This window comes from Coregonus lavaretus (genome assembly GCF_964263955.1).
Source record: "Coregonus lavaretus genome assembly, chromosome: 34".
Taxonomy (NCBI): domain Eukaryota; kingdom Metazoa; phylum Chordata; class Actinopteri; order Salmoniformes; family Salmonidae; genus Coregonus; species Coregonus lavaretus.
Genome location: NC_140021.1, coordinates 5,965,829 through 5,991,291, shown reverse-complemented (window position 1 = coordinate 5,991,291; position 25,463 = coordinate 5,965,829). Strand labels below are relative to the sequence as shown.

The following is a 25,463-nucleotide window of genomic DNA, read 5'->3' as shown; positions in this document are numbered from 1 at the left end:
CTCTTTGCTGCTATAACAGCCTCCACTCTTCTCGGAAGGCTTTCCACTAGATGTTAGAACATTGCTGCGGGGACTTGGTTCCATTCAGCCACAAGAGCATTAGTGAGGTCGGCACTGATGTTGGGAGATTAGGCCTGGCTCGCAGTCGGCGTTCCAATTCATCCCAAAGGTGTTCGATGGTGTTGAGGTCAGGGCTCTGTGCAGGCCAGTCAAGTTCTTCCACACCAATCTCGACAAACCATTTCTGTATGGACCTCGCTTTGTGCACGGGGCATTGTCATGCTAAAACAGGAAAGGACCTTCCCCAAACTGTTGCCACAAAGTTGGAAGCACAGAATCGTCTAGAATGTAAGTGTATGCTGTAGCATAAAAGTTCCCTTCACTAGAACTAAGGGGCCTAACCCAAACCATTTTTCCTCCTCCACAAAACTTTACAGTTGGCACTATGCATTGGGGCAGGTAGCGTTCTCCTGAAATCCGCCAAACCCAGATTTGTGTCCATATATGTGTGTGTGTATATATATTTGTGTACATTTTGTTCTGAGATATCAGTCAGTTAACATGACCTTTATGAATTATGAAGCCTTTTTTTGATCATATAAATGTTTCAAAATTAACAATAATGACATTAACCAATGATTATTTCTTCAGCCTGTGTTTACCACAAACCATGGCGGAGTTAGTGCCTACAAAAAGACCATGACTAGTGCTCTCTCTTCCATTTGCCTAACCCGAACCCTTAATTCATGTCCTTCACAAGATCCATTCCTCCCTGCTTTTACAGCCAACACAATAGCATCGTTGTCCAACGCTGCAACAAGGATGTCTGCCTGCACGCAACCCTGATCGACTGCATTGCAGCAGGTTTGGCTGGCTCGTTATGCCAGGAGTAGACTGGTCACATGACCAGAGCCATCCTCCTGAGACAAAGGCTTCTTTGTGAGGCCTTGGATGTACCCGACCCACACAACACAGCCCACCGGCTATGTGACACAGCAACACAGCAACACTCTTCTTCTAGCTACAGGGAAAGTGGGGCGAACTGATTGGGACACCTGGGTTGTGTGGTAAATGGGTTCAGAACGCCCAGGATGAAAAGGAACTGTCAGGCATCTCTTGTAGAAATCAAATGCTCCTGTGGGGAAACTGTTAGTGTAGAAATGAGAATGTATTTATTTATTTATTACATTTGACATAAAACATTATTTTACTGTTTGCATTTTTCCTTAGTACCTCACTGCTTCCATAAACCACATTGCTCCACTTCTGTACCAAATAACCAACATTATCTGTTTCACGAGACCCACTCGCTGCACGACAACTCTATAAATACTTGACAGTTCATCAAGCAAATAAGCAATGTGAGACAGTGAACCAGCACAAGAAAGCAAGAACACAAACACGTAAATGAAACAAGTAGATTGAATGTTGGACATATGACCTCTACCAGACCAATAAAGTTGGGGAAAGACGTTGCAGTAATGTTTTTGCTGCTCTCTGCCAGCCTCTGTGGCCCTAATTGAAACCAAATGTTGCAGACCTTTAATGAGCATTGCTAAAGACATGAAGAACAGGGAATAAACCCAGAGGGCTCGTGCAATAACAACTGGATTCCTCTGTGACACGACTTACAGTACACCTAAGAGTGGAACACAATCCTGGCCAGAACCAGATCACACCAGACGACCTTTAGAACAATCAACTGTTTCATTCTGGAGTGTGCATGGTAAGTGTAATATTCAGTCAAACAATATACTTGCGCTGGAATAATAGGATTTAAAATAATGTTTACAGTATAAAACAAAAAATCAACCTAATTGCGCCTATAAAACCAAACCTGCTGTCTGTGAAAGGCTGGCCATCAGTTTTGATTGAATAGGGCCGTCGCTTCTTAAAATAACGTACACTACATGGCCAAAAGTATCTGGACACCCCTTCAAATTAGTGGATTCGGCTATTTCAGCCACACCCGTTGCTAACAGGTGTATAAAATTGAGCACACAGCCATGCAATCACCATAGATAAACAATGGCAGTAGAATGGCCCGTACTGAAGAGCTCAGTGACTTTCAACGTGGCACCGTCATAGGATGCCACCTTTCCGGACAAGTCAGTTCGTCAAATGTATGTCCTGCTAGAGCTGCCCCGGTCGACTAAGTGCTGTTATTGTGAAGTGGAAAAGTCTAGCTGCAACAACGGCTCAGCCATGAAGTGGTAGGCCACACAAGCTCACAGAAAGGGACCGCTGAGTGCTGAAGCGTGTAAAAATCATCTGTCCTCGGATGCAACACTTCCTCTGGAAGTAACATCAGCACAAGAACTGTTCGTCAGGAGATTCATGAAATAGGTTTCCATGTCCGAGCAGCCACACACAAGCCTAATATCACCATGTACAATACCAAGCGTCGGCTGGAGTGGTGTAAAGCTCGCCGCCATTGGACTCTGGAGCAGTGGAAACGTTCTCTGGAGTGATGAATCACGCTTCACCATCTGGCAGTCCAACGGACTAATCTGGGTTTGGCGGATGCCAGGAGAACGCTACCTGCCCCAATGCATAGCACCAACTGTAAAATTTGGTGGAGGAGGAATAATGGTCAGGGGCTGTTTTTCATGGTTCGGGCTAGGCCCCTTAGCTCCAGTGAAGGGAAATCTTAACGCTAAAGCAAACAATGACATTCTAGACGATTCTGTGCTTCCAACTTTGTGGCAACAGTGTGGGGAAGGCCCTTTCCTGTTTCAGCATGACAATGCCCCATGCACAAAGCGAGGTCCATACAGAAATGGTTTGTCGAGATCGTTGTGGAAGAACTTGACTGGCCTGCACAGAGCCCTGACCTCAACCCCATCGAACACCTTTGGGATGAATTGGAACGTCGACCGCGAGCCAGGCCTAATTGCCCAACATCAGTGCCCGACCTCACTAATGCTCTTGTGGCTGAATGGAAGAAAGTCCTTGCAGCAATGTTCCAACATCTAGTGAAAAGCATTCCCAGAAGAGTGGAGGCTGTTATAGCAGCAAAGGGGGGAACCAACTCCATATTAATGCCCATGATTTAGAATTACGTGTTCGACGAGCAGGTGTCCACATACATTTGGCCATGTAGCGTATGTTATATAGCTAACGATGATACAAAAACTGTATTTACTATGATTGTCCATTACAACAAAAATAAAATGCCATTTCACTACAGATTTGATAACATTGATTGCTTGTCTTTACGCGGCTATAAAAAAACTATTTGTCATAGTGACCCTTTCAGCATTAACTATATGAGAAAATATAAAACAATCCATATATGTATTGCTAGAGAATCTATATAACATATAAAAACAAATTTAAGAGCAAAAATAATTAGTAAGGGCTAATATTTTACATCACAATATGGAAACATTTTACAAAAGGCAGAGGCACAAGTTATCTTCCTCAGTCAACCTCATCCCATCTGCTATTGCAGACAGTGCCCCCTTTTGGCAGTTTGAGCACAGTACCCTAACGTGGCTTGTCCCATTGGCTTTCATTAGAACAGGCAGTTCATGCACTTGACGGCTTTGCTGCCGTAGTCGAGGCACTCTGGGCCGATGCACTCACAGCAGGCATTGTGGAACCAGCGGTACTTGGAGCCGCCCATGGACTCGCAGTACTGCTTGCACTGGCGGATGGACACGCAGTCGTCAAAGTACACCACAGTGCACATGTTATCTGTGGAGTGGAAAAAACGTGGAGAAATAAGCCTTTGAATACCAAAGAATACAACAGGCAAATATTAGCAATAACATGCTTAAGCTATATATTGTAGTCTTCACTTTAATATTATGAAGGTACTCTAAAGCACAAAGGAAGCAAAGTCCTGTTAGTCCACCTCTACTATGTTATGTATCAATCCCAGTATTTATTTAAATGTTTCATAAAACAAAAGTCCACCTCTACCATGTGACCTACCAGGGTTTGAACCCAGGTCTCCTATGTGCCACAAGTCTGTGTTAGCCAGCTGAGCTAAAGCCTAGCAGAGCCTAATCACTTGTTACACATGCATCATCCATACTACGCTAAAGGATGGCATGCGTACAGCTTGATTTACAGCCCCACACCCATCCCACCTCATAAGGCGAGGGCATCCCCCGCCGCTGGAGGCCTGATTAATGAGTGTGTGTTTCCAAAGGGAAAACAGATCTGGGTCAAGGGTTCAGAGAGCGGATACGTAAGGAGCCCTCGCCCACACAGACACGCAGGTTCCTAGTCAATTAGAATCACTAGGACAAGGGGCTGAGGAGAGGACAACTGGAGCGGATGCACATGAAAGTCCACCAGGCCAGCAGCAAATCTACTCATAATAATTTACAGGGCTGCTTGGTTTTCTAATAGCGGTCCGCTAAAAGCATCAAAAGAAAGCGAAGGCCCTGAGATCTCATAAGCTTTTATGGAGGGGGTCGAGCCACTGAGCTCAGTTCAAAGCAGCATTAGCCATGAGTTCATTATAGCTTAGCCCTCCCCCTCCTAAAACAATATGGTCCCTGCCAGGGGGATGAGTTATTGACTCCTGGGGGTTCCTAAAATAGTGTGTTGGAACAAAGTCCATATCTTTAACACTTATGGGGTTGCCCAATCTGCCCAGGTTAATACCCCTAAAGCCAATTGGGCTGTCCTGATTTGTTATGGGATATATATATATATACAGTGCATTCGGAATGTATTCAGACCCCTTGACTTTTTCCACATTTTGCCTTATTCTAAAATTTAGTTAAAAAAAAGGTGAATCTACACACAATAACCAATAATGACAAAGCAAAAACAGGTTTTTAGAAATTCTTGCACATTTAATAAAATTATCAAACTGATATTACATTTACATAAATATTCAGACCCTTTACTCAGTACTTTGTTGAAGCACCTTTGGCAGCGATTACAGCCGAGTCTTCTTGGGTATGATGCTACAAGCTTGGCACACCTGTATTTGGGGAGTTTCTCCCATTCTCTGTAGAACTTCTCAAGCTCTGTCAAATTGGATGGGGAGCGTCACATCACAGCTATTTTCAGGTCTCTCCAGAGATGTTCGATCGGGTTCAAGTCTGGGCTCTGGCTGGGCCACTCAAGGACATTCAGAGACTTGTCCCGAATCCACTCCTGTGTTGTCTTGGCTGTGTGCTTAGGGTCGCTGTCCTGTTGGAAGGTGAACCTTTGACCCAGTCTGAGGTCCTGAGCGCTCTGGAGCAGGTTTTCATCAAGGATCTCTCTGTACTTTGCTCCATTCATCTTTCCCTCGATCCTGACTAGTCTGAAAAACATCCCCACAGCATGATGCTGCCACCACCATGCTTCACCGTAGGGATGGTGCCAGGTTTCCTCCAGACGTGACGCTTGGCATTCAGGCCAAAGAGTTCAATCTTGGTTTCATCAGACCAGAGAATCTTATTTCTCATGGTCTGAGAGTCTTAAGGTGACTTTTGGCAAACTCCAAGCAGGCTGTCGTGTGCCTTTTACTGAGGAGTTGCTTCTGTCTTGCCACTCTACCATATAGGCCTGATTGGTGGAGTGCTGCAGAGATGGTTGTCCTTCTGGAAGGTTCTATCTCCATAGAGGAACTCTGGAGCTCTGTCAGAGTGACCATCGGGTTCTTGGTCAAATCCCTGACTAAGGCCCTTCTCCCCAGATTGCTCAGTTTGGCCGGGCGGCCAGCTCTAGGAAGAGACTTGGTGGTTCCAAACTTCTTCCATTTAAGAATGATGGAGGCCACTGTGTTCTTAGGGACCTTCAATGCTGCAGACATTTTTGGGTACCCTTCCCCAGATCTGTGCCTTGACACAATCCTGTCTCGGAGCTCTACGGACAATTCCTTCGACCTCATGGCTTGGTTTTTGCTCTGACATGCACTGTCAACTGTGGGACCTTATATAGACAGGTGTGTGCCTTTCTAAATCATGTCCAATCAATTGAATTTACCACAAGTGGACTCCAATCAAGTTGTAGAAACATCTCAAGGATGATCAATGGAAACAGGATGCACCTGAGGTCAATTTCGAGTCTCATAGCAAAGTGTCTGAAGACTTACGTAAATAAGGTATTTATGTTTTTAATTTTTTATAAATTAGCAAAAATGTCTAAAAACCTATTTTCACTTTGTCATTATGGGGTATTGTGTGTAGATTGATGAGGAAGTTTTTATTTATTTAATCCATTTTAGAATAAGGCTGTAATGTAACAAAATGTGGAAAAAGGGAAGGGGTCTGAATACTTTCCAAATGCACTGTGTGTGTGTGTGTGTGTGTGTATATATATATATATATATATATATATATATATATATATATATATATATATACATACATACACACACACACACACACACACACACACACACACACACACACACACTACCGGTCAAAGAACACCTACTCATTCAAGGGTTTTTCTTTATTTTTACTATTTTCTACATTGTAGAATAATAGTGAAGACATCAAAACTATGAAATAACACATATGGAATCATGTAGTAACCAAAGAAATGTTAAACAAATCAAAATCTATTTTATATTTGAGATTATTCAAATAGCCACCCTTTGCCTTGATGACAGCTTTGCACACTCTTGGCATCCTCTCAACCAGCTTCATGAGGGAGTCACCTGGAATGCATTTCAATTAACAGGTGTGCCTTCTTAAAAGTTAATTTGTGAAATTTCTTTCCTTCTTAATGCGTTTGGGCCAATCAGTTGTGTTGTGACAAGGTAGGGGGGGTATACAGAAGATATCCCTATTTGGTAAAATACCAAGTCCATATCTATATCTATATATATATGCAATAATGACCGAGGAGGTGTGGTATATGGCATGACGCAACATTAGCTGTGGTATATTGGCCATATACCACAAACACCTGAGGTATCTTATTGCTATTATAAACTGGTTACCAACGTAATTAGAACAGTAAAAATATGATTTCAGCCAATCGACATTCAGGGCACAACCCACCCAGTTTTTTTATATATATATATATATATATATATATATATATATATATATATACACACATACACACACTCATATATAATAGTATATTGCAATGTGGAATCTTCAGAGTCTGTTTTGCTGATGAACTAAGTTTAATACTTTGATAACAGGCACCTGCACAAGACTGTATGATGTGCCTATGTTTTATTTATTATCTTATTATCAAATGAGTACACCACAGCTATTAGTATCCCCATAATTCAACCCCCTCACCCCTCCCTACCTTCAGTACTTTGGGTGTTATCGTAGCTGGCGTGGATACTGTTCCCAGGCAGGGAGACATTTTGGTGCTGGTCCTCGATGGTCTCTAGAAAAGACACCAGGTTCTCGTGGTAAGATAGTTCCTCGGCCACTGGGAAGGATACCACCATCATGTTGATGGGCGCTTCGCCCTCGGTGAGGGCGCGGAACAGTGAGGGGATGGGTCGGTAGAGTTCCTCCACCGTGCTCTTGGAGGTAGCCGGAGTGTCGCTGTAGTTCCTGGGGTTACACATCCCTGTGAGGGGAGGCAGGAAGCAAGTTAGGAAATATTGATCAATGGCAAATAAATACAACATTACAGTAAACCACTATTCTTCTCTTTGTTCATTTGATACTCAATATTCACTGCACTTTGTAAAATCTGATGGATGCAATACCTTCAACAATCAGTGAATAATGGACATTGACGTGGAAGGATCTGATGGATGCAATACCATCCTCATTAACCCCATCCAGTCTGACACCTCGTTAACCCCATCCAGTCTGACACCTCGTTAACCCCATCCAGTCTGACACCTCATTAACCCCATCTAGTCTGACACCTCATTAACCCCATCCAGTCTGACACCTCGTTAACCCCATCCAGTCTGACACCTCATTAAACCCATCCAGTCTGACACCTCATTAACCCCATCCAGTCTGACACCTCATTAACCCCATCCAGTCTGACACCTAATTAACCCCATCCAGTCTGACACCTCATTAACCCCATCCAGTCTGACACCTCATTAACCCCATCCAGTCTGACACCTCATTAACCCCATCCAGTCTGACACCTCATTAACCCCATCCAGTCTGACACCTCATTAACCCCATCCAGTCTGACACCTCATTAACCCCATCCAGTCTGACACCTCATTAACCCCATCCAGTCTGACACCTCATTAACCCCATCCAGTCTGACACCTCATTAACCCCATCCAGTCTGACACCTCGTTAACCCCATCCAGTCTGACACCTCATTAACCCCATCCATTCTGACACCTCATTAACCCCATCCAGTCTGACACCTCATTAACCCCATCCAGTCTGACACCTCATTAACCCCATCCAGTCTGACACCTCATTAACCCCATCTAATCTGACACCTCATTAACCCCATCTAGTCTGACACCTCATTAACCCCATCCAGTCTGACACCTCATTAACCCCATCCTGACTGACACCTCATTAACCCCATCCAGTCTGACACCTCATTAACCCCATCCAGTCTGACACCTCATTAACCCCATCCATTATGCCACCTCATTAACCCCATCCATTCTGCCACCTCATTAACCTCCTCTAATCTGACACCGGTTCTTTCCAATATGCTCACCACCGCACCTAGTCCATGGCACCTACCCACACAGTCGCAGCATTCCTCCCACAGTGTGCCCAGACAGAGCATACACTCCTTACAGCACGAGCAGTTCCCATCTGAGGGCCTGCACTGACACAGCTCCTGTACATCACAAAACACACAATGGAAACCAGAACATGGACACATTTTATGTACGCGGCAGGACTGATAATGCACAAATAGGAGAGAAATTCAGCAACAGCAATTGCATACATCTGGTATAATCCTTCTATCATGTTGTGCACATGTGTGTAAACACTCAGACAATGCAGTAGCCTCAGTCAGGCTTCAGTCGTAACATGAGGAGGACAAAAACTACATAAGAGGGTTTATTTATCTTGGTGTGTATCGAGCACGTCATGGTTGATACAACGCCAAGAAAATAAACCATATCATATTCTATCCCTATTTAGAAATCACTAGGGGGAGGATGTGTGTGTGCGTGCCTGTGTTTGTGTGTTTTACTGTGCATGCTTGAGGTTTCCACCGGAGTTTGTGGGCCGACCTCAAGTTGCCTGTTCTGTGACTCCTCCAGTGTGGCAGGCAGAGCAGTTGAAAGGGAGAGTAGAGGTCAAATTCCAGATGTGCAAAGGGATGGCGCTAACTGAGCCCACAGTCAAGTGTGGTTGTTGCAGCACCTTGCCTGACGACTCAAACTGAATTATTCCGCTGCCCCCTCACTCTGAGGGGTGTTGTACAAAACAAAGTAATCAGCGATTGGACAATTTCTAACCACTCAGAGTATCAAAGCCAATGACACATTTTCTAAACGCTGCTTTACCCACGTGTGTTCTAGCTCTGGCCCAACCCATCGGTTTCTGGGACCAATCGGAACAGTTAGAATGTGTTTTGCGTTCTAGAAATCGTTGGGGAAGTACTCCAGACTCATTGTGGAGAAGAAACTAAAGTCTGTGGCGTAGCGTTTGGCCGGAGCAAGGAGTTTGGGTAGCCAGGCAAGGCAGCACCAGTAACCACGGAAGGTACACATATCTATCTCCATTGGCTATCTCATGTACAGCCAAGGTAGACTAGGATACATCCTTTGAGGACACTGTGCGGCTGTAAATTGAAAACCTTCACTTGATTGTAGCCCTGCCAACTCAGAAGTTTTCATTTTTAGTAACTCCCCTCTCTGTTAGTTGAGGGTTCTCAGCAGGGCTTTCTTTAGCTTACAGGAACTGTCATGGTTTAATGTGCTTTTCCAGTACAGAGAGAATACTTTGATCACAGCAGAGAATTCAGGTTATTGTAAAATGACTTCAGACATACACTGAGGAAATGCATAGTGGGAGGTTAATGCAATCTTAGATTAACACCAAGGAATAAAATGTTGGCATAATACACTGTATGGCAGTCGAACATTCCTCGGAAAAGACAATGATCCCTTATAGAAATTGCATAGAATTATCTCAAAGTGACTTAGAAACAGAAACATTTTATTGGTGAGAAAAACCTAATGCCTTTTCAAAAACGTCATACTAAGCCTTAGCCTTCTTACCTGAATTATGTCTTTTCAAAAACATTATGCTAAGAGTTAGCCTTCTTACCTGAATGAGACATTTGCTGACATCACTGGCACAGAGAGCCTTGTTGCAAGCTGTGGTCATGGAAAGTCCCGAGAGAAGCAAAATAAGTGCAGTGGATAGTAAGATTTGAGTAGACTTCATTCCGACACGCACGAAACAACGGTAACCTGAACCGACAAAACAGAGACAGACAATAACTTAGAACGTACCCCTTATTCAATAAGATAACATCAACACAAGACGTCATCAGGACACAATGAACATACTAATAAAACACAGGAAAAGTCGTGTCAAGGAACTATCCCTTGGATTCAATTGTTATGGTAAATTGCCCGCTTGCTTCAAAGGAGCATCATTCCTTTTCTACACAAACCACAAGTCATCAGACCCATTGCAATGCAAAAAAAACATTGGTTTCCCGCTTGCTGGCAACTCAATTCTAATAAAGGTTGCTGCGCACTTTCATCTAAAAATCGGAATATATTTAAAATCCATGTTCAAACGTTGTATACCTATTACGGTAGTCTAATTCAATAATACCATGTTAATCATTGAAGTAGTGCAACACTAAGACATCAGGGTTACATAAGGAAGGAATGTTACATTTTATCCTACATTTAAACACTTTGGATACATTGTATGAAAAGTCGGACACTTTTCAGGCGGCGTTAATGAACGAGCCTCGTGTTTTGGAGAGGCAAATAGGCTACCCAAAGCTATAAATACCTTTTCTCAACATGAACTAACCGGGAAGAAAGAAGGATGGACTTTTTCTGTCTTGGTAAAGAACGCACACCAAGGAATCATAGAAGTAGTAATCAAACTTACCTGCCCAAATAGTCGATTCTTGCTCCAGAGGTGAAAGCTTCTTACCTCTTTGTTTACATATACTTTTCTGAATTAAAGCATGTCCTGATGGCGTGACTCTCCCCTCTGGCTACACAAAGCAGACAGTGGTAAGAAAGCGCCTTAAAGATACAGTTCCCATTTCAGGCTGCAGACACAGTTGCCCCGCAGCTCAGGTGAACCCGAGCCAAGACAACTCTGTCTGCTGGCATCATAAGATATGCCATTTCTACTTGTGTGCTGATCTGATTTGTTTCGCAATATTCCACTGACCTGATTTATTAGCTTATTACTTAGTAAATAGTAGCAACCATTTTGAAAGATAATTCTAATCAATTCACAGATCACATTCACTGATAATAATAGCCAGAAGAGGACTGGACACCCATCTGAGTCTGGTTCCTTTCTAGGTTTCTTTCTACTCTGCTTCTGCTTCTACTTCTGCTTCTGCGTCTGCTTCTACTGTTGCTTCTGCTTCTGCATTGCTTGCTCTTGGCTTGGTATCTGTTAAGCACTTTGCAACTGCTGATGTAAAAAGGGCTTTATAAAATAAACGTAATGACCAATGATATTATTAATTCTGTAAGCAAGGTAGTCCCCTGTAGCTCAGTTGGTAGAGCATGGCGCTTACAACGGCAGGGTTGTGGGTTCGTTTACCACGGGGGACCAGTATGAAAAATGTATGCACTCACTAACTGTAAGTCGCTCTGGATAAGAGCGTCTGCTAAATGACGTAAATGTATATAAAAGTCATAGATTGCAATATTGAGTAATTCAATTGCAAATTATAGACTATGAATGAATAACTGGAGATGTCATGATGCATTGCAAATAGAGATGAAAGAAAACTAGTTTACTTTAGGGCGTTCTATAAATTTTTTTTAACTGTTACATTGTTGCCCCCTTTGTACGCAGTAGCTGCAACATTGCAACACTTTATCGCAATGTATCGTTAGATAAAGAAAATGCCACTCACGGGATTCCGTAGGCAAACACTGATGACGAAAAGGTCTCCTGAAACCAGTAACGCTAGCATTCAGAGCCATCTACAGCAACATCTCACTATATTTTAGTCAGCAGTATCTTTAATACTCATCTTTGAATTACATTGTCAGCTAGTGGGGACCAGATGGCTGCGAAAATCAACGAGGCGCACGACCACATTGCCAAGGCTGAAAAATAGTAAGGAAATCTTGCTAGCTAGATGACGTTAGCTAGCTAGCTGAATTGCTTTTGACCATTTTATTACAGTAGGTAGCCAGTATCATAGTATAAACAAGTCTATATTGTAAATATACCTATTTACAACACAAATAGGAAGGGAGTTGTATTTCTAGTTAATCATATGCTATTTAGCTAGCTAGCACTCTAGACAGGATTGGAAGCCAGTTGAGCTGGCTGGCTAGCCTCTGCCAACACTGCAGTTATGCCTGACAGTATCACTGCAGAAATAATAGGACGTCTACACCTGTATTAAACCCTATGGTAAATCCATATGAGACAACCCTGGTGTTATGTTTTCACTGAATATAATGCATTTTCCCCCCACAGTTTAAGGACTAGCTTCATGAAATGGAAGCCTGACTATGACAGTGCTGCGTCAGAGTACTCAAAAGCAGGTATTGTATTTCAAAGGCTATTTATTACATTATTCAATACACCAACAATTTTGACCTGAATACATGTCCCCTACTACAACGACTGGTGAGCACTAGCCAAGTAAAACTAAACTCCACAATGTACTTAACATCATAATACTGACAGTGCGCTATTTATTGACCAACTAGCCAAGTAAAACTATACTCCACAATGTACTCCACAAACTACAGATTTCATCACCCAAAGAATAGCCCGCAATTACAGGGGACAATGTGCCGTGAAATTGTGGGCTATTTTTTGGGTGCTGAAGTCCGTACGTTTTTTAAAATAAAACCTTTATTTTATGTGACGTCGACGCTCCAGTCCCTGCACACTCGTCTCCGCTCAACTCTGTTGATGTGAAGTACATTGTGGAGTTGAGTTTAACATGGCTAGTTGGGCAATAAATAGCGCACTGTCAGTATTATGATGTGAAGTACATTGTGGAGTTGAGTTTTACTTGGCTAGATTGCACTTAGTGTTGCTCAGGTTGTCATATGATGTAGCTTATTATGTATTATAAACTGGGTGGTTCGAGCACTGAATGCTGATTGACTGACAGCCATGGTATATCAGAGGTATACCACAGGTATGACTAAACATTTCTTTTTACAGCTCTAATTACGTTCCAACCAGTTTATAATAGCAATAAGGCACCTCAGGGATTTGTGATATATGGGGAATATCAGGGGCGCAACTTTGGTTTAAGAAGTGGGGGGAACATAATAATAATAATAATAATTTTATTTTCCAGTCGGATAAACACTCCAAACAGCATACCCGACCGCTCAGAGGCGTCCACATGTTCCTAAAGCACACCGTTGGCTCGTTTTGTAGCACATTCCAATGATAAAACTGGGGGGACAAAAATACAATTTCAGAATGTGTGGGGGACATGTCCCCTGTCCCCAGTGAAAGTTGCACCCCTGGCTAATATACCATGGCTAAGGGCTGTATCCAGGCACTCTGCGTTGTGTCGTACATAAGAACAGCCCTTAGCCGTGGTATATTGGCCATATACCACACCCCCCCGGGCCTTATTTCTTCATTCTAAATGCATAATGAAGCGTTCCCTCCTCCATCTTCCAGCTGTTGCCTTTAAAAATGCCAAGATGCTTGAAGAAGCAAAGGAGGCATACCTGCAAGAGGCAGAGGCCCATACCAACAACAAAACGTATCCTTCCACTGCTCACTTCTAATAGTGGGCTAGGCTTATCACCCAACTTTAATGACCATGAATGCTTTCGCAGTATTCTTGGAAATCCCAGGCCTAGGGCATTGTTAATGTGGGAGGCAACCCGTCTGCCTAGGGAGACTAATTTCACAGGGTTGTTTGGCAGTTATGTAGGGGTTTTATATGCTGCATTTGAACAACATTGACTACAAATCTCATATAAACATCAATGTTTTCTTTAACTTAACTAAATGTTCAGACTATTCCATGCTGCCAAGTGAGTATGAAAGATCTGTCTCATGTAATGCTATTAATAGAAACCAGGTGATGTACAGTTGAAGTCGGAAGTTTACATACACTTAGGTTGGAGTCATTAAAACTTGTTTTTCAACCACTCCACAAATTTCTTGTTAACCAACTATAGTTTTGGCAAGTCGGTTAGGACATCTATTTTGTGCATGACACAAGTAATTTTTCCAACAATTGTTTACAGACAGATTATTTCACTTATAATTCACTGTATCACAATTCCAGTGGGTCAGAAGTTTACATACACTAAGTTGACTGTGCCTTTGAATTGTAGACCTCCACAAGTCTGGCTCATCCTTGGGAGCAATTTCCAAACGACTGAAGGTACCATGTTCATCTGTACAAACAATAGTACGCAAGTATAAACACCATGGGACGACGCAGCCGTCATACCGCTCAGGAAGGAGACGCGTTCTGTCTCCTAGAGATTACTTTGGTGCAAAAAGTGCAAATCAAGCCCAGAACAACAGCAAAGGACCTTGTGAAGATGCTGGAGGAAACAGGTACAAAAGTATCTATATCCACAGTAAAACAAGTCCTATATCGACATAACCTGAAAGGCTACTCAGCAAGGAAGAAGCCACTGCTCCAAAACCGCCATAAAAAAGACATTACGGTTTGCAACTGCACATGGGGACAAAGATCGTACTTTTTGGAGAAATGTCCTCTGGTCTGATGAAACAAAAATAGAACTGTTTGGCCATAACGACCATCGTTATGTTTGGAGGAAAAAGGGGGATGATTGCAAGCCGAAGAACACCATCCCAACTGTGAAGCACGGGGGTGGCACCATCATGCTGTGGGGGTGCTTTGCTGCAGGGGGGACTGGTGCACTTCACAAAATAGATCGCATCATGAGGAAGGAAAATTATGTGGATATATTGAAGCAACATCTCAAGACATCAGTCAGGAAGTTAAAGCTTGGTCGCAAATGGGTCTTCCAAATGGACAATGACCCCAAGCATACTTCCAAAGTTGTGGCAAAATGGCTTAAGGACAACAAAGTCAAGGTATTGGAGTGGCCATCACAAAGCCCTGACCTCAATCCTATAGAACATTTGTGGGCAGAACTGAAAAAGCGTGTGCGAGCAATGAGGTCTACAAACCTGACTCAGTTACACCAGCTCTGTCAGGAGGAATGGGCCAAAATTCACCCAACTTATTGTGGGAAGCTTGTGGAAGGCTACCCGAAACGTTTGACCCAAGTTAAAAAATGTAAAGGCAATGCTACCAAATACTAATTGAGTGTATGTAAACTTCTGACCCACTGGGAATGTGATGAAATAAATAAAAACTGAACTAAATCATTCTCTCTACTATTATTCTGACATTTCACATTCTTAAAATAAAGTGGTGATCCTAACTGACCTAAGACAGGGCATTTTTACTAGGATTAAATGTCAGGAATTGTGAAAAACTGAGTTTAAATGTATTTGGCTAAGGTGTATGTAAACTTCCGACTTCAACTGTACAATAGAGACCTGGTTTGTCTACTTGTGACTGTATTGGTCGTTGCTAATGAGCCGTTTCTGTTGCAGAGCACTTGAGGCAGCTGGTATGATGCTTAAGGTTAGTGTTAATGTGATAAACAGTATCGACACTCATACATTTTTATCAGAGGTCAGATCAAATTTGCTGTTATCTTTATTCCATAGTTTTAAATCTTTGTTGCTCACTTCATGATTAAAGCCATTGTTGTTAGTCAGACATTTTTGACACAACTAATGTTTTAGTTTGACTATTAATTGGCTGCTGAAGCTAATCATTGATAGACACTCCTGTTTCTCTCCAGGACATGCAGAGGATACCAGAGGCTATCCAGTATATTGAGAGAGCAAGCATGATGTATGTAGAGAACGGCACACCGGACACTGCAGCCTTGGCCCTCGACAGAGCTGGAAAGTACGTAGCCAATATTGATCATCATAGATGGGCTCTAGAAATGAAATCCCTGTCAACATTGGCATGTCACTAAACATATTGATGATGCTTGTTTTTATTCGTTGTTTTGATGCTTTGGCTACTTTAAAAAATGCTTAGGCTACTTTCTTTTTTTAGGCTAATCGAATCACAGGATCTAGCAAAAGCAGTGGATCTGTACCAGAAAGCTGCATCAGTGTTTGAGGTACAGTGCTATATGAGTTCAATATTTGATACTACAGAAGACCAGAAATCGTTGTGTTGCTTCCATGCCACTACCTCGGTTCAGGGTCACATTTGTAGGGATCTCACGTACTGCATGGCCTATTAATACAGTCCTATTTGAGATTTGATATTGGATACATTATAATGTTATAACGGTAATGCAATGTGATCAAATCAATTGAAGTAGTATTGATATGGTGAATGTATATTTCTGCAGAATGAGGACCGTCTACGTCAAGCTGTAGAGATGCTGGGGAAATCATCAAGACTGCTCGTCAGGCAACACAAGTCAATTCTCACTTGCTTTACAGATTTTTCTACCTCTCCTACTCATTCCCTACCCGCTAACTGTTGGTGTTTTTGTCCGTCAGGCTTGATGAAGCAGCAGTGTCGATTCAAAAGGAGAAGAACATGTATAAAGAAATAGAGAATTACCCAACGTGTTTTAAGGTGCGTTTTACTTATTTAACCTAATAAAGAACATTGACTGTGTGTTGAAACCAAATGGTTGCCTGTGTATTTGCTTATCTCCAGAAAACCATTGCCCAAGTGCTAGTCCACCTTCACAGAAATGACTTCGTAGCAGCAGATAAATGTGTTCGAGAGAGTTACAGGTACTAACTTCACATTTTTCTAATTAAGCAATAAGGTTAGAGGGGGTGTGGTATATGGCCAATATACCCCGGCTAGGGCTGTTCTTAGGCAGTGCCTGGATACAGCCCTTAGCCATAGTATATTGGCCATATACCACAAACCCCCGAGGTGCCTTATTGCTATTATAAACTGGTTACCAACGTAATTAGAGCAGTAAAAAAATTTTTTTTGTCATAGCCGTGGTATACGGTCCGATATACCACGGCTGTCAGCCAATCAGGGCTCGAACCAATCCAGTTTATAATGAAAGATAAATATGAAAGTAATTGTTATGAGTGTTGTTATATTTGACTAACCATTCTAACCTTTGCCCCTAGTCTGCCAGGCTTCAGTGGGAGCGAGGACTGTATTGGCTTGGAGCAGCTCTTACAGGGCTACGACGAGCGGGATGAGGAACAAGTGCAGCGCGTCTGTAACTCGCCCTTATTCAAGTACATGGACAACGATGTGAGTGTGCTGCCTACAGCCTAATATGTAACCAACGTTCACTTTCGAAGCATGTCATCGCAAGTTTTGAGTGTCTACTTTTTAAATTGGTGTTCAGGGGTGTATTCATTAGTTGGATTCCGTTGCGAAACGGTTTTGCAAAACGGCAAAAAAAAATTGCAACAGAAACCGTTTACTCTCTAGGAAATGGGGAGAGACCTTCCTGAATTTGTCTAATAGAAACACTTGTTTTTGTTGCAAAACATTTTCCTTTGGAGTAAACGGTTTCCATTGCAAAATGTTTTGCAACAGAATCCGATTAATGAATAAACCACTCTTTACTGTCTCCTTTGATTGCGTTTAAGGACTTTAAAAGGTATGGAATCATGAGCTGTCCTTTCCATATGATACAGTGGGGGAAAAAAGTATTTAGTCAGTCACCAATTGTGCAAGTTCTCCCACTTAAAAATATGAGAGAGGCCTGTAATTTTCATCATAGGTACACGTCAACTATGACAGACAAAATGAGAAAAAATAATCCAGAAAATCACATTGTAGGATTTTTAATGAATTTATTTGCAAATTATGGTGGAAAATAAGTATTTGGTCAATAACAAAAGTTTCTCAATACTTTGTTATATACCCTTTGTTGGCAATGACACAGGTCAAACGTTTTCTGTAAGTCTTCACAAGAATTTCACACACTGTTGCTGGTATTTTGGCCCATTCCTCCATGCAGATCTCCTCTAGAGCAATGATGTTTTGGGGCTGTCGCTGGGCAACACGGACTTTCAACTCCCTCCAAAGATTTTCTATGGGGTTGAGATCTGGAGACTGGCTAGGCCACTCCAGGACCTTGAAATGCTTCTTACGAAGCCACTCCTTCGTTGCCCGGGCGGTGTGTTTGGGATCATTGTCATGCTGAAAGACCCAGCCACGTTTCATCTTCAATGCCCTTGCTGATGGAAGGAGGTTTTCACTCAAAATCTCACGATACATGGCCCCATTCATTCTTTCCTTTACACGGATCAGTCGTCCTGGTCCCTTTGCAGAAAAACAGCCCCAAAGCATGATGTTTCCACCCCCATGCTTCACAGTAGGTATGTTGTTCTTTGGATGCAACTCAGCATTCTTTGTCCTCCAAACACGACAAGTTGAGTTTTTACCAAAAAGTTCTATTTTGGTTTCATCTGACCATATGACATTCTCCCAATCCTCTTCTGGATCATCCAAATGCACTCTAGCAAACTTCAGACGGGCCTGGACATGTACTGGCTTAAGCAGGGGGACACGTCTGGCACTGCAGGATTTGAGTCCCTGGCGGCGTAGTGTGTTACTGATGGTAGGCTTTGTTACTTTGGTCTCAGCTCTCTGCAGGTCATTCACTAGGTCCCCCCGTGTGGTTCTGGGATTTTTGCTCACCGTTCTTGTGATCATTTTGACCCCACGGGGTGAGATCTTGCGTGGAGCCCCAGATCGAGGGAGATTATCAGTGGTCTTGTATGTCTTCCATTTCCTAATAATTGCTCCCACAGTTGATTTCTTCAAACCAAGCTGCTTACCTATTGCAGATTCAGTCTTCCCAGCCTGGTGCAGGTCTACAATTTTGTTTCTGGTGTCCTTTGACAGCTCTTTAGTCTTGGCCATAGTGGGGTTTGGAGTGTGACTGTTTGAGGTTGTGGACAGGTGTCTTTTATACTGATAACAAGTTCAAACAGGTGCCATTAATACAGGTAACGAGTGGAGGACAGAGGAGCCTCTTAAAGAAGAAGTTACAGGTCTGTGAGAGCCAGAAATCTTGCTTGTTTGTAGGTGACCAAATACTTATTTTCCACCATAATTTGCTAATAAATTCATTAAAAATCCTACAATGTGATTTTCTGGAGAAAAAAAAATCTCAATTTGTCTGTCATAGTTGACGTGTACCTATGATGAAAATTACAGGCCTCTCTCATCTTTTTAAGTGGGAGAACTTGCACAATTGGTGGCTGACTAAATACTTTTTCCCCCACTGTACCTCTCTCCTAGCCACCCCATAGATGAATTTCCAGGCTAGGCTGAGTAATACAAAGTCAGAGAAGTAGTTTATTAATAGAAACAATAGCAATCCAACTGCTTGCTCACCTGCGTCACCCTTCTAGACCCCGCCTCCTTTTTGTTTTGTATGATTTATCTTTTCAATTATCAGAATACTCTAGAAATATGTTTCCCAAACCTCTCCTGATCTATTCCTGAAAGAGGCACACACCTGATTCAAACTAACCAAGGGCTTTCTGATTAGTTCATTAGTTGAATCAGCAAAAACATGGAACTGGCTGGGGGTACTCAAGGAGAGATTTGGAATACACTCTTCTGAGAAACAGATACTGTAGAGACCACTAACTTGCCTTAACCTGAACAAAGTGCCAATCATCTTGCAGTATGCCAAGTTGTCCGTCAGCCTGAGGGTTCCAGGGGGTGGTAAGAAGAAGAAGGCGCCAGCTGCCGATGCTGGGGAAGGAGGAGCGGGGGCCGGAGAGGCTGACGAGGATGAGTACGCCGGTGGGCTATGTTAGCCACAGAACCTGGACTTCCTGCCTGGACCAGAACACTTCCTGTTGCCTGTTAGGAAGGGAGTTGGAATCTTCCACAGCCTGTCCTCACATTCTGAGCATGTCAGGGGGTCGTGAACTCTGCCTTCCCCTCCCATTGCCAGAATCCAAGCAACAACTGTAGGCACTCGGACCATCAAGCATAATGAGTTATGTTCAGAACATAAGCATGGTAATATATAACATCGGTGTGGAAAATAATCATACACTACTCAATGATTTGAATATGTATTATTAGTCCCTTTTGGGTTTACTGTCATTGTAAAATATTGTATATTTTGCTACATTTAAAGTGATATGAAACATTAAATTGCTTTTGTTGTATTTGCCTCAGTGGATATACCATCAATGTTTTTATCTTTCAATCTACAACAGCATGCAACAAGATACAGTGTGAAAATATGGATTTGAACATTCAACTTACAATATAAAAACTCTGTGCCTCAATAATTTATGTGTAAAGGGGTAGATGAATCAATTTCTGAATTTCTATAGTATGAAGTGTTAAAAACAGCTATTTCAGTTCCTATTGGCTGTGTGAAGGCTACACTCTTATATGGAATCAAATGAATGTTGAGAAAAATGGGTATATTGTGATTGTTATTTTTTGTTTGTTCAGGATTTCAGAATGCCTTTTTAGTTTTCATATGGCAATGTTTCTTAACCAACTGAAAGCTAGAAATTATGATTCCTGCTTACAACTAATCTTAAAATGTGTGTCAAGTGTTGTGGAGCATGCAGGTTGGATGTTTGTGGCATGCCCTCTGTGTTTTTACTGAATCAAGTCAGAATGGAATAAAATGGCAGCACGTCAGCTTTCAAACATGTGCTTTATGTTCAGGTCGCTGAACCACAATAACAACACAAACGGGATTCCTTACACTATGGCGGTGCACAGACCTCATGTATCTATGTCATAACATGAAAACAATCTAATCACTTACACATGGGACTGCATTTTCCATTGCATGGCTTTGATGGCCTTGATCACATTTTGGTTGACCATATGAACTTAACAGTAACTTATAATGTAAAAAATAAAAGGGGGTTTTCAAGCAATACAGGCTTCAAAAACTATCTGTATTGACGCCCTCTTCTCAATTCACAGGTCTTCATATGGGTCCATCAACATGGACATGCTCCATAATACCGTAGAATCTATCATTATATTTCTATGCCCCATAGAAATACACAGTGATCATCACTGATTTTCCCTTTATTGTTTCTTTTCGGTGTCCTACAGGTAAAAACAACAACAACCTAATTCCCGTTCTGGTGAGATGATATACATTTCCTGAGAACGATGTCTGCGACAGCTCCCTTGATTATCTGTAGAAACCACATAACGGTAACAAAGTATCATAACTTGTCTTCAACGTCACAACCTCTCGCTGTTGTCTTGCTGGGAAAGCCAAAGCCCTTCCAGTAGAGGGAGGGAAAGGAAAATATCTTGGAGAATAAAAGTGACTAGTGTCTCTGTCGCTGCCTGCTTCCCTTCTCTCTCCCGTGTAGCTCAAGATAACATGTCTGTTCAAGTTTACAGCCAGCTATCTGGACAGTATATTGCACAACCCATGGTTCATGTTTCCCAATAGGAAAAAGGCCAGACGTCTGAAGGCAGGACAGCAGCAGTCTGTCTGTGACATCTCAAACACGCTGACTGACTGAAGGCTGCAATTCTTCTACTAAACGAGTACAAACACACCTTTCATGTGTAGGTCACATTGTTTCACTGTAGGCTCGACAGGGAGAGGGTCCTTATCACAGTCACACCCAAATACAGGGAGCGCAGTAAGCTAGCTTGCAACTTCCTGCCGGATTGTGCTTTTTAAAATCTAGCATTCTGTGATACTTCATGTCTCTGTCGCCCACCAAGTGGCACTCTCACTTTGTTTTCTGGTCCCTGGTCCACTTGATCATAGTCTCAGGTGATCGGTAGAGGAAGATGAGCTTGGCATACAGGTCTTCCTCCAGCTCCAGCTCGCCCGTCTCTCTGACCAGGAAGATGTCGGTACACAGCTTCAGGATGCGGTCCACGGCGGGCAGCTCCTCGAACATTATGGAGTGCGAGATGCCGCTGAAGAACTCGCGCACAAACTTGCCGATGACGAGCACCACCGAGGCGTAGAGACCCATGATCCTGTCGGTGAGAGACGTAACACATTATAAGCCTTGTAATTAGACATTATAAAGGCTCATACATGCTTATAACAAATAATAAAGCATTATAAATGCAGGAGCCCTTTTTGAAAGCAAGGGTTGTGTCCAGTAGGCAAAAAAACAATATTTTGAAACGAGGTGGTACTGCCTGACCTTAAACAATAACAAAATGCTCATTTTCATGTTCCGCTGCAAAACGTTTTACTACGGTGTGCCTGACTGAACATAACCCAAGTCACACTGTCCGATATCCTCCACACACACCCGTATCCTGCCAAGAAGCCCAGACTGGGCGGGCTGACTTTGTCACTGAACACGTAGAGATGGAGGCCCGCCTCTCTCTTCTTCCCCACTGCCGCACCCCTCATCTGTATCTGTCCCGCCGAAGGCTGGTCCACAATCCACCACTCCTGGATCTCTCCACTGCTGTTGTGGGTTCTCTCCAGGGCTAGCAGGATGTTCTTGTAGCCATTGTCTGAAAGGGAGATACTATCATTAACGCTACATTAGCAGTCAGTAATAAGAAGGGGATGCTTCAGTACGAAACAGCGTCAAAACAAGAAATGTAGAAGTGTTCATTTCACATACAATGTAAATCTATCAATGTTACATCTCTCTGCTGTATATGAAGCCTAGTCGAGGATGTGTGCATTACCTTTATAGAGTTGTTCTATTGGTTTGGCATTGGAGTCACTGGGAGCTCTGAGGAAGCATGGGAAAACTTGTTCTATCACCCTGGAGAGGAGAGGGGAGAAAGATACAAAAAAAAAATTCCATTGACAGGGTTGGGGAGTGACGAATTACATTTAATCAGATTACAGATACTTTTGAAAAACAAGATTACTTCTTGGATTACTTTTAAATTCAGAAAGGATGTTTTGCGAAAAAATACATTATGACACCTTTTAATTTTCTGAATGACATTAAATTCAGCAAGTTTAAGTTTGTTCCACCTAAGTGAGTCTGAACACAAGTCGGACCACTATGAGGACACACCAAATGTGTTTGATGGATCCTTTTTGTCTTCTTCTAATGCCTCCAAAGGGGAAAGTTATCCAGAAGTAACGGAAAGTAATCAGATTACATAACTGAGTTTGGGCAATCCAAAAGTTACATTACTGATACAAAATTTGGACAGGTAACTAACTAGTAACTGTAACAGATTACATTTATAAAGTAACCTACCCCACCCTGTCCATTGGTTATATATTTTATATAGCATGCCATTTAATAATGAATGATTTATGAAGCATTTATAAAGGCCTTATAAAGGGTTTATGAAGGCTTTAATTAAGCCTCAAAAGTTGTAGTCCGTTTTCCTTAGTGAAGGCTACTTACACAGCCTGGTTTCTGGTCCCATTCAGCAGATCTATTAACTCTTGTCGCATTGTCATATCAAGGTATGTGACATGTTTATCTGTCGCAACTTCAGCTTTGGCTCCAAGACTGAGATTCCTGTTAAAGAGAGAAAATCACAATTGCGTACAGCACATTGTGGTCACAAATCGTACACCACACATTCCCACACACATTACTTTGTGAACTCGTAAATGTGTTACTTTCCGTCTCACAGACATTGCAATTGGACAGATATCTCAACAGATATTTTAGGGCTCTAAAGTACTATACAACACCGTAGTTACTGTCATTTTATCAAGTTCACACGACACAGACACACTATAGAGCGGAACCAATTTATCCACTAAAAATGGAAGCAAGAAACAAATATATTGACTCCCTCCATACCGAAATGTTGAATGTTTTCTCTCAGATCGTACACTACCGTTGAAAAGTTTGGGGTCACTTAGAAATCTCCTTGTTTTCCACGAAAACATACATAAAATGAGTTTGAATAGGAAATATAGCTAAATGCATAGGAAATGTAGTCATTGACAAGGTTAGAAATAATTATTTTTAATAGAAATAATAATTGTGTCCTTCAAACTTTGCTTTTGTCAAAGAATCCTCCATTTGCAGCAATTACAGCCTTGCAGACCTTTGGCATTCTAGTTGTCAATTTGTTGAGGTAATCTGAAGAGATTTCACCCCATGTTTCCTGAAGCACCTCCCACAAGTTGGATTGGCTTGATGGGCACTTCTTACGTACCATACGGTCAAGCTGCTCCCACAACAGCTCAATAGGGTTGAGATCCGGTGACTGTGCTGGCCACTCCATTATAGACAGAATACCAGCTGACTGCTTCTTCCCTAAATAGATATTGTATAGTTTGGAGCTGTGCTTTGGGTCATTGTCCTGTTGTAGGAGGAAATTGGCTCCAATCAAGCGCCGTCCACAGGGTATGGCATGGCGTTGCAAAATGGAGTGACAGCCTTCCTTCTTCAAGATCCCTTTTACCCTGTACAAATCTCCCACTTTACCACCACCAAAGCACCCCCAGACCATCACATTGCCTCCACCATGGTTGACAGATGGCATCAAGCACTCCTCCAGCATTTTTTCATTTGGTCTGCGTCTCACAATAGTTTTTCTTTGTGATCCGAACTCCTCAAACGTCGATTTGTTTGTCCATAACACTTTTTTCCAATCTTCCTCTGTCCAGTGTCTGTGTTCTTTTGCCCATCTTAATATTTTATTTTTATTGGCCAGTCTGAGATATGGCTTTTTCTTTCCAACTCTGCCTAGAAGGTCAGCATCCTGGAGTCGCCTCTTCACTGTTGACATTGAGACTGGTGTTTTTTGCGGGTACTATTTAATGAAGCTGCCAGTTGAGGACCTGTGAGGCGTCTATTTCTCAAACTAGACACTCTAATGTATTTGTCCTCTTGCGCAGTTGTGCACCGGGGCCTCCCACTCCTCTTTCTATTCTGGTTAGAGCCAGTTTGCGCTGTTCTGTGAAGGGAGTAGTACACAGTGTTGTACGAGATCTTCAGTTTCTTGGCAATTTCACGCATGGAATAGCCTTCATTTCTCAGAACAAGAATAGACTGACGAGTTTCAGAAGAAAGTTATTAGTTTCTGGCCATTTTGATTTGATTTGATTATGTAATTATGACTCCCGAGTGGTGCAGTGGTCTAAGGCACTGCATCGCAGTGCTAGCTGTGCCACTAGAGATCCTGGTTCGAGTCCAGGCTCTGTCGGAGCCAGCTGCAACCGGGAGACCCATGGGCGGCGCACAATTGGTCCAGCGTCGTCCAAGGTAGGGGAGGGTTTGGCCGGCAGGGATGTGGGTTCATTTCCCACGGGGGGCCAGTATGAAAAAACTAAAACAAATAAAGAAATTTAAAAAACGTATGCATTCACTAACTGTAAGTCGCTCTGGATAAGAGCGTCTGCTAAATGCCTAAATTTTTTAAAAAATGTAATTGAACCCACAATTGCTGATGCTCCAGATACTCAACTAGTCTCAATGTAACCGGTGTGAAATGGC

The 25,463-nt window shown here is 42.5% G+C and overlaps 3 protein-coding genes across 4 annotated transcripts in view; 1 reads left to right on the top strand and 2 right to left on the bottom strand.

Annotated features, from left to right (window-relative positions):
* Positions 1–1,151: 1,151 nt before the first annotated feature.
* Positions 1,152–11,041, bottom strand: LOC311109437 (twisted gastrulation protein homolog 1-A-like). The gene is made up of 5 exons (XM_084152331.1): positions 10,959–11,041; positions 10,152–10,297; positions 8,607–8,706; positions 7,225–7,497; positions 1,152–3,699 (listed from the first exon to the last, which is right to left on the bottom strand). The coding sequence occupies exons 2-5, from the start codon at positions 10,269–10,271 to the stop codon at positions 3,518–3,520; spliced, it is 675 nt and encodes a 224-aa protein (XP_084008457.1). The 5' UTR covers positions 10,272–10,297; positions 10,959–11,041; the 3' UTR covers positions 1,152–3,517.
* A 909-nt stretch (positions 11,042–11,950) lies between these two features.
* Positions 11,951–20,237, top strand: LOC311108951 (gamma-soluble NSF attachment protein-like). Of its 2 annotated transcripts, XM_084151729.1 has the most exons (12): positions 11,951–12,158; positions 12,528–12,595; positions 13,704–13,788; positions 14,048–14,065; positions 15,636–15,666; positions 15,890–15,999; positions 16,156–16,222; positions 16,460–16,530; positions 16,614–16,692; positions 16,777–16,856; positions 17,214–17,343; positions 19,743–20,237. In XM_084151729.1, the coding sequence occupies exons 1-12, from the start codon at positions 12,106–12,108 to the stop codon at positions 19,875–19,877; spliced, it is 927 nt and encodes a 308-aa protein (XP_084007855.1). In that variant the 5' UTR covers positions 11,951–12,105; the 3' UTR covers positions 19,878–20,237. The 2 variants fall into 2 exon arrangements, with proteins under 2 accessions (XP_084007855.1, XP_084007856.1); XM_084151730.1 differs by lacking the exon at positions 14,048–14,065 and having other exon boundaries at positions 15,621–15,666.
* A 97-nt stretch (positions 20,238–20,334) lies between these two features.
* LOC311109253 (piezo-type mechanosensitive ion channel component 2-like) overlaps positions 20,335–25,463 on the bottom strand; it is a gene marked incomplete at its 5' end in the record, with an annotated part of 193,925 nt that continues 188,796 nt past the window's right edge. The window contains 4 exons of the mRNA XM_084152091.1: positions 20,335–22,053; positions 22,338–22,548; positions 22,729–22,808; positions 23,412–23,528. Of these exons, the coding sequence (XP_084008217.1) occupies positions 21,798–22,053; positions 22,338–22,548; positions 22,729–22,808; positions 23,412–23,528 (664 nt within the window). The 3' untranslated portion in view covers positions 20,335–21,797. The remainder of the gene's footprint in view (positions 22,054–22,337; positions 22,549–22,728; positions 22,809–23,411; positions 23,529–25,463) is intronic.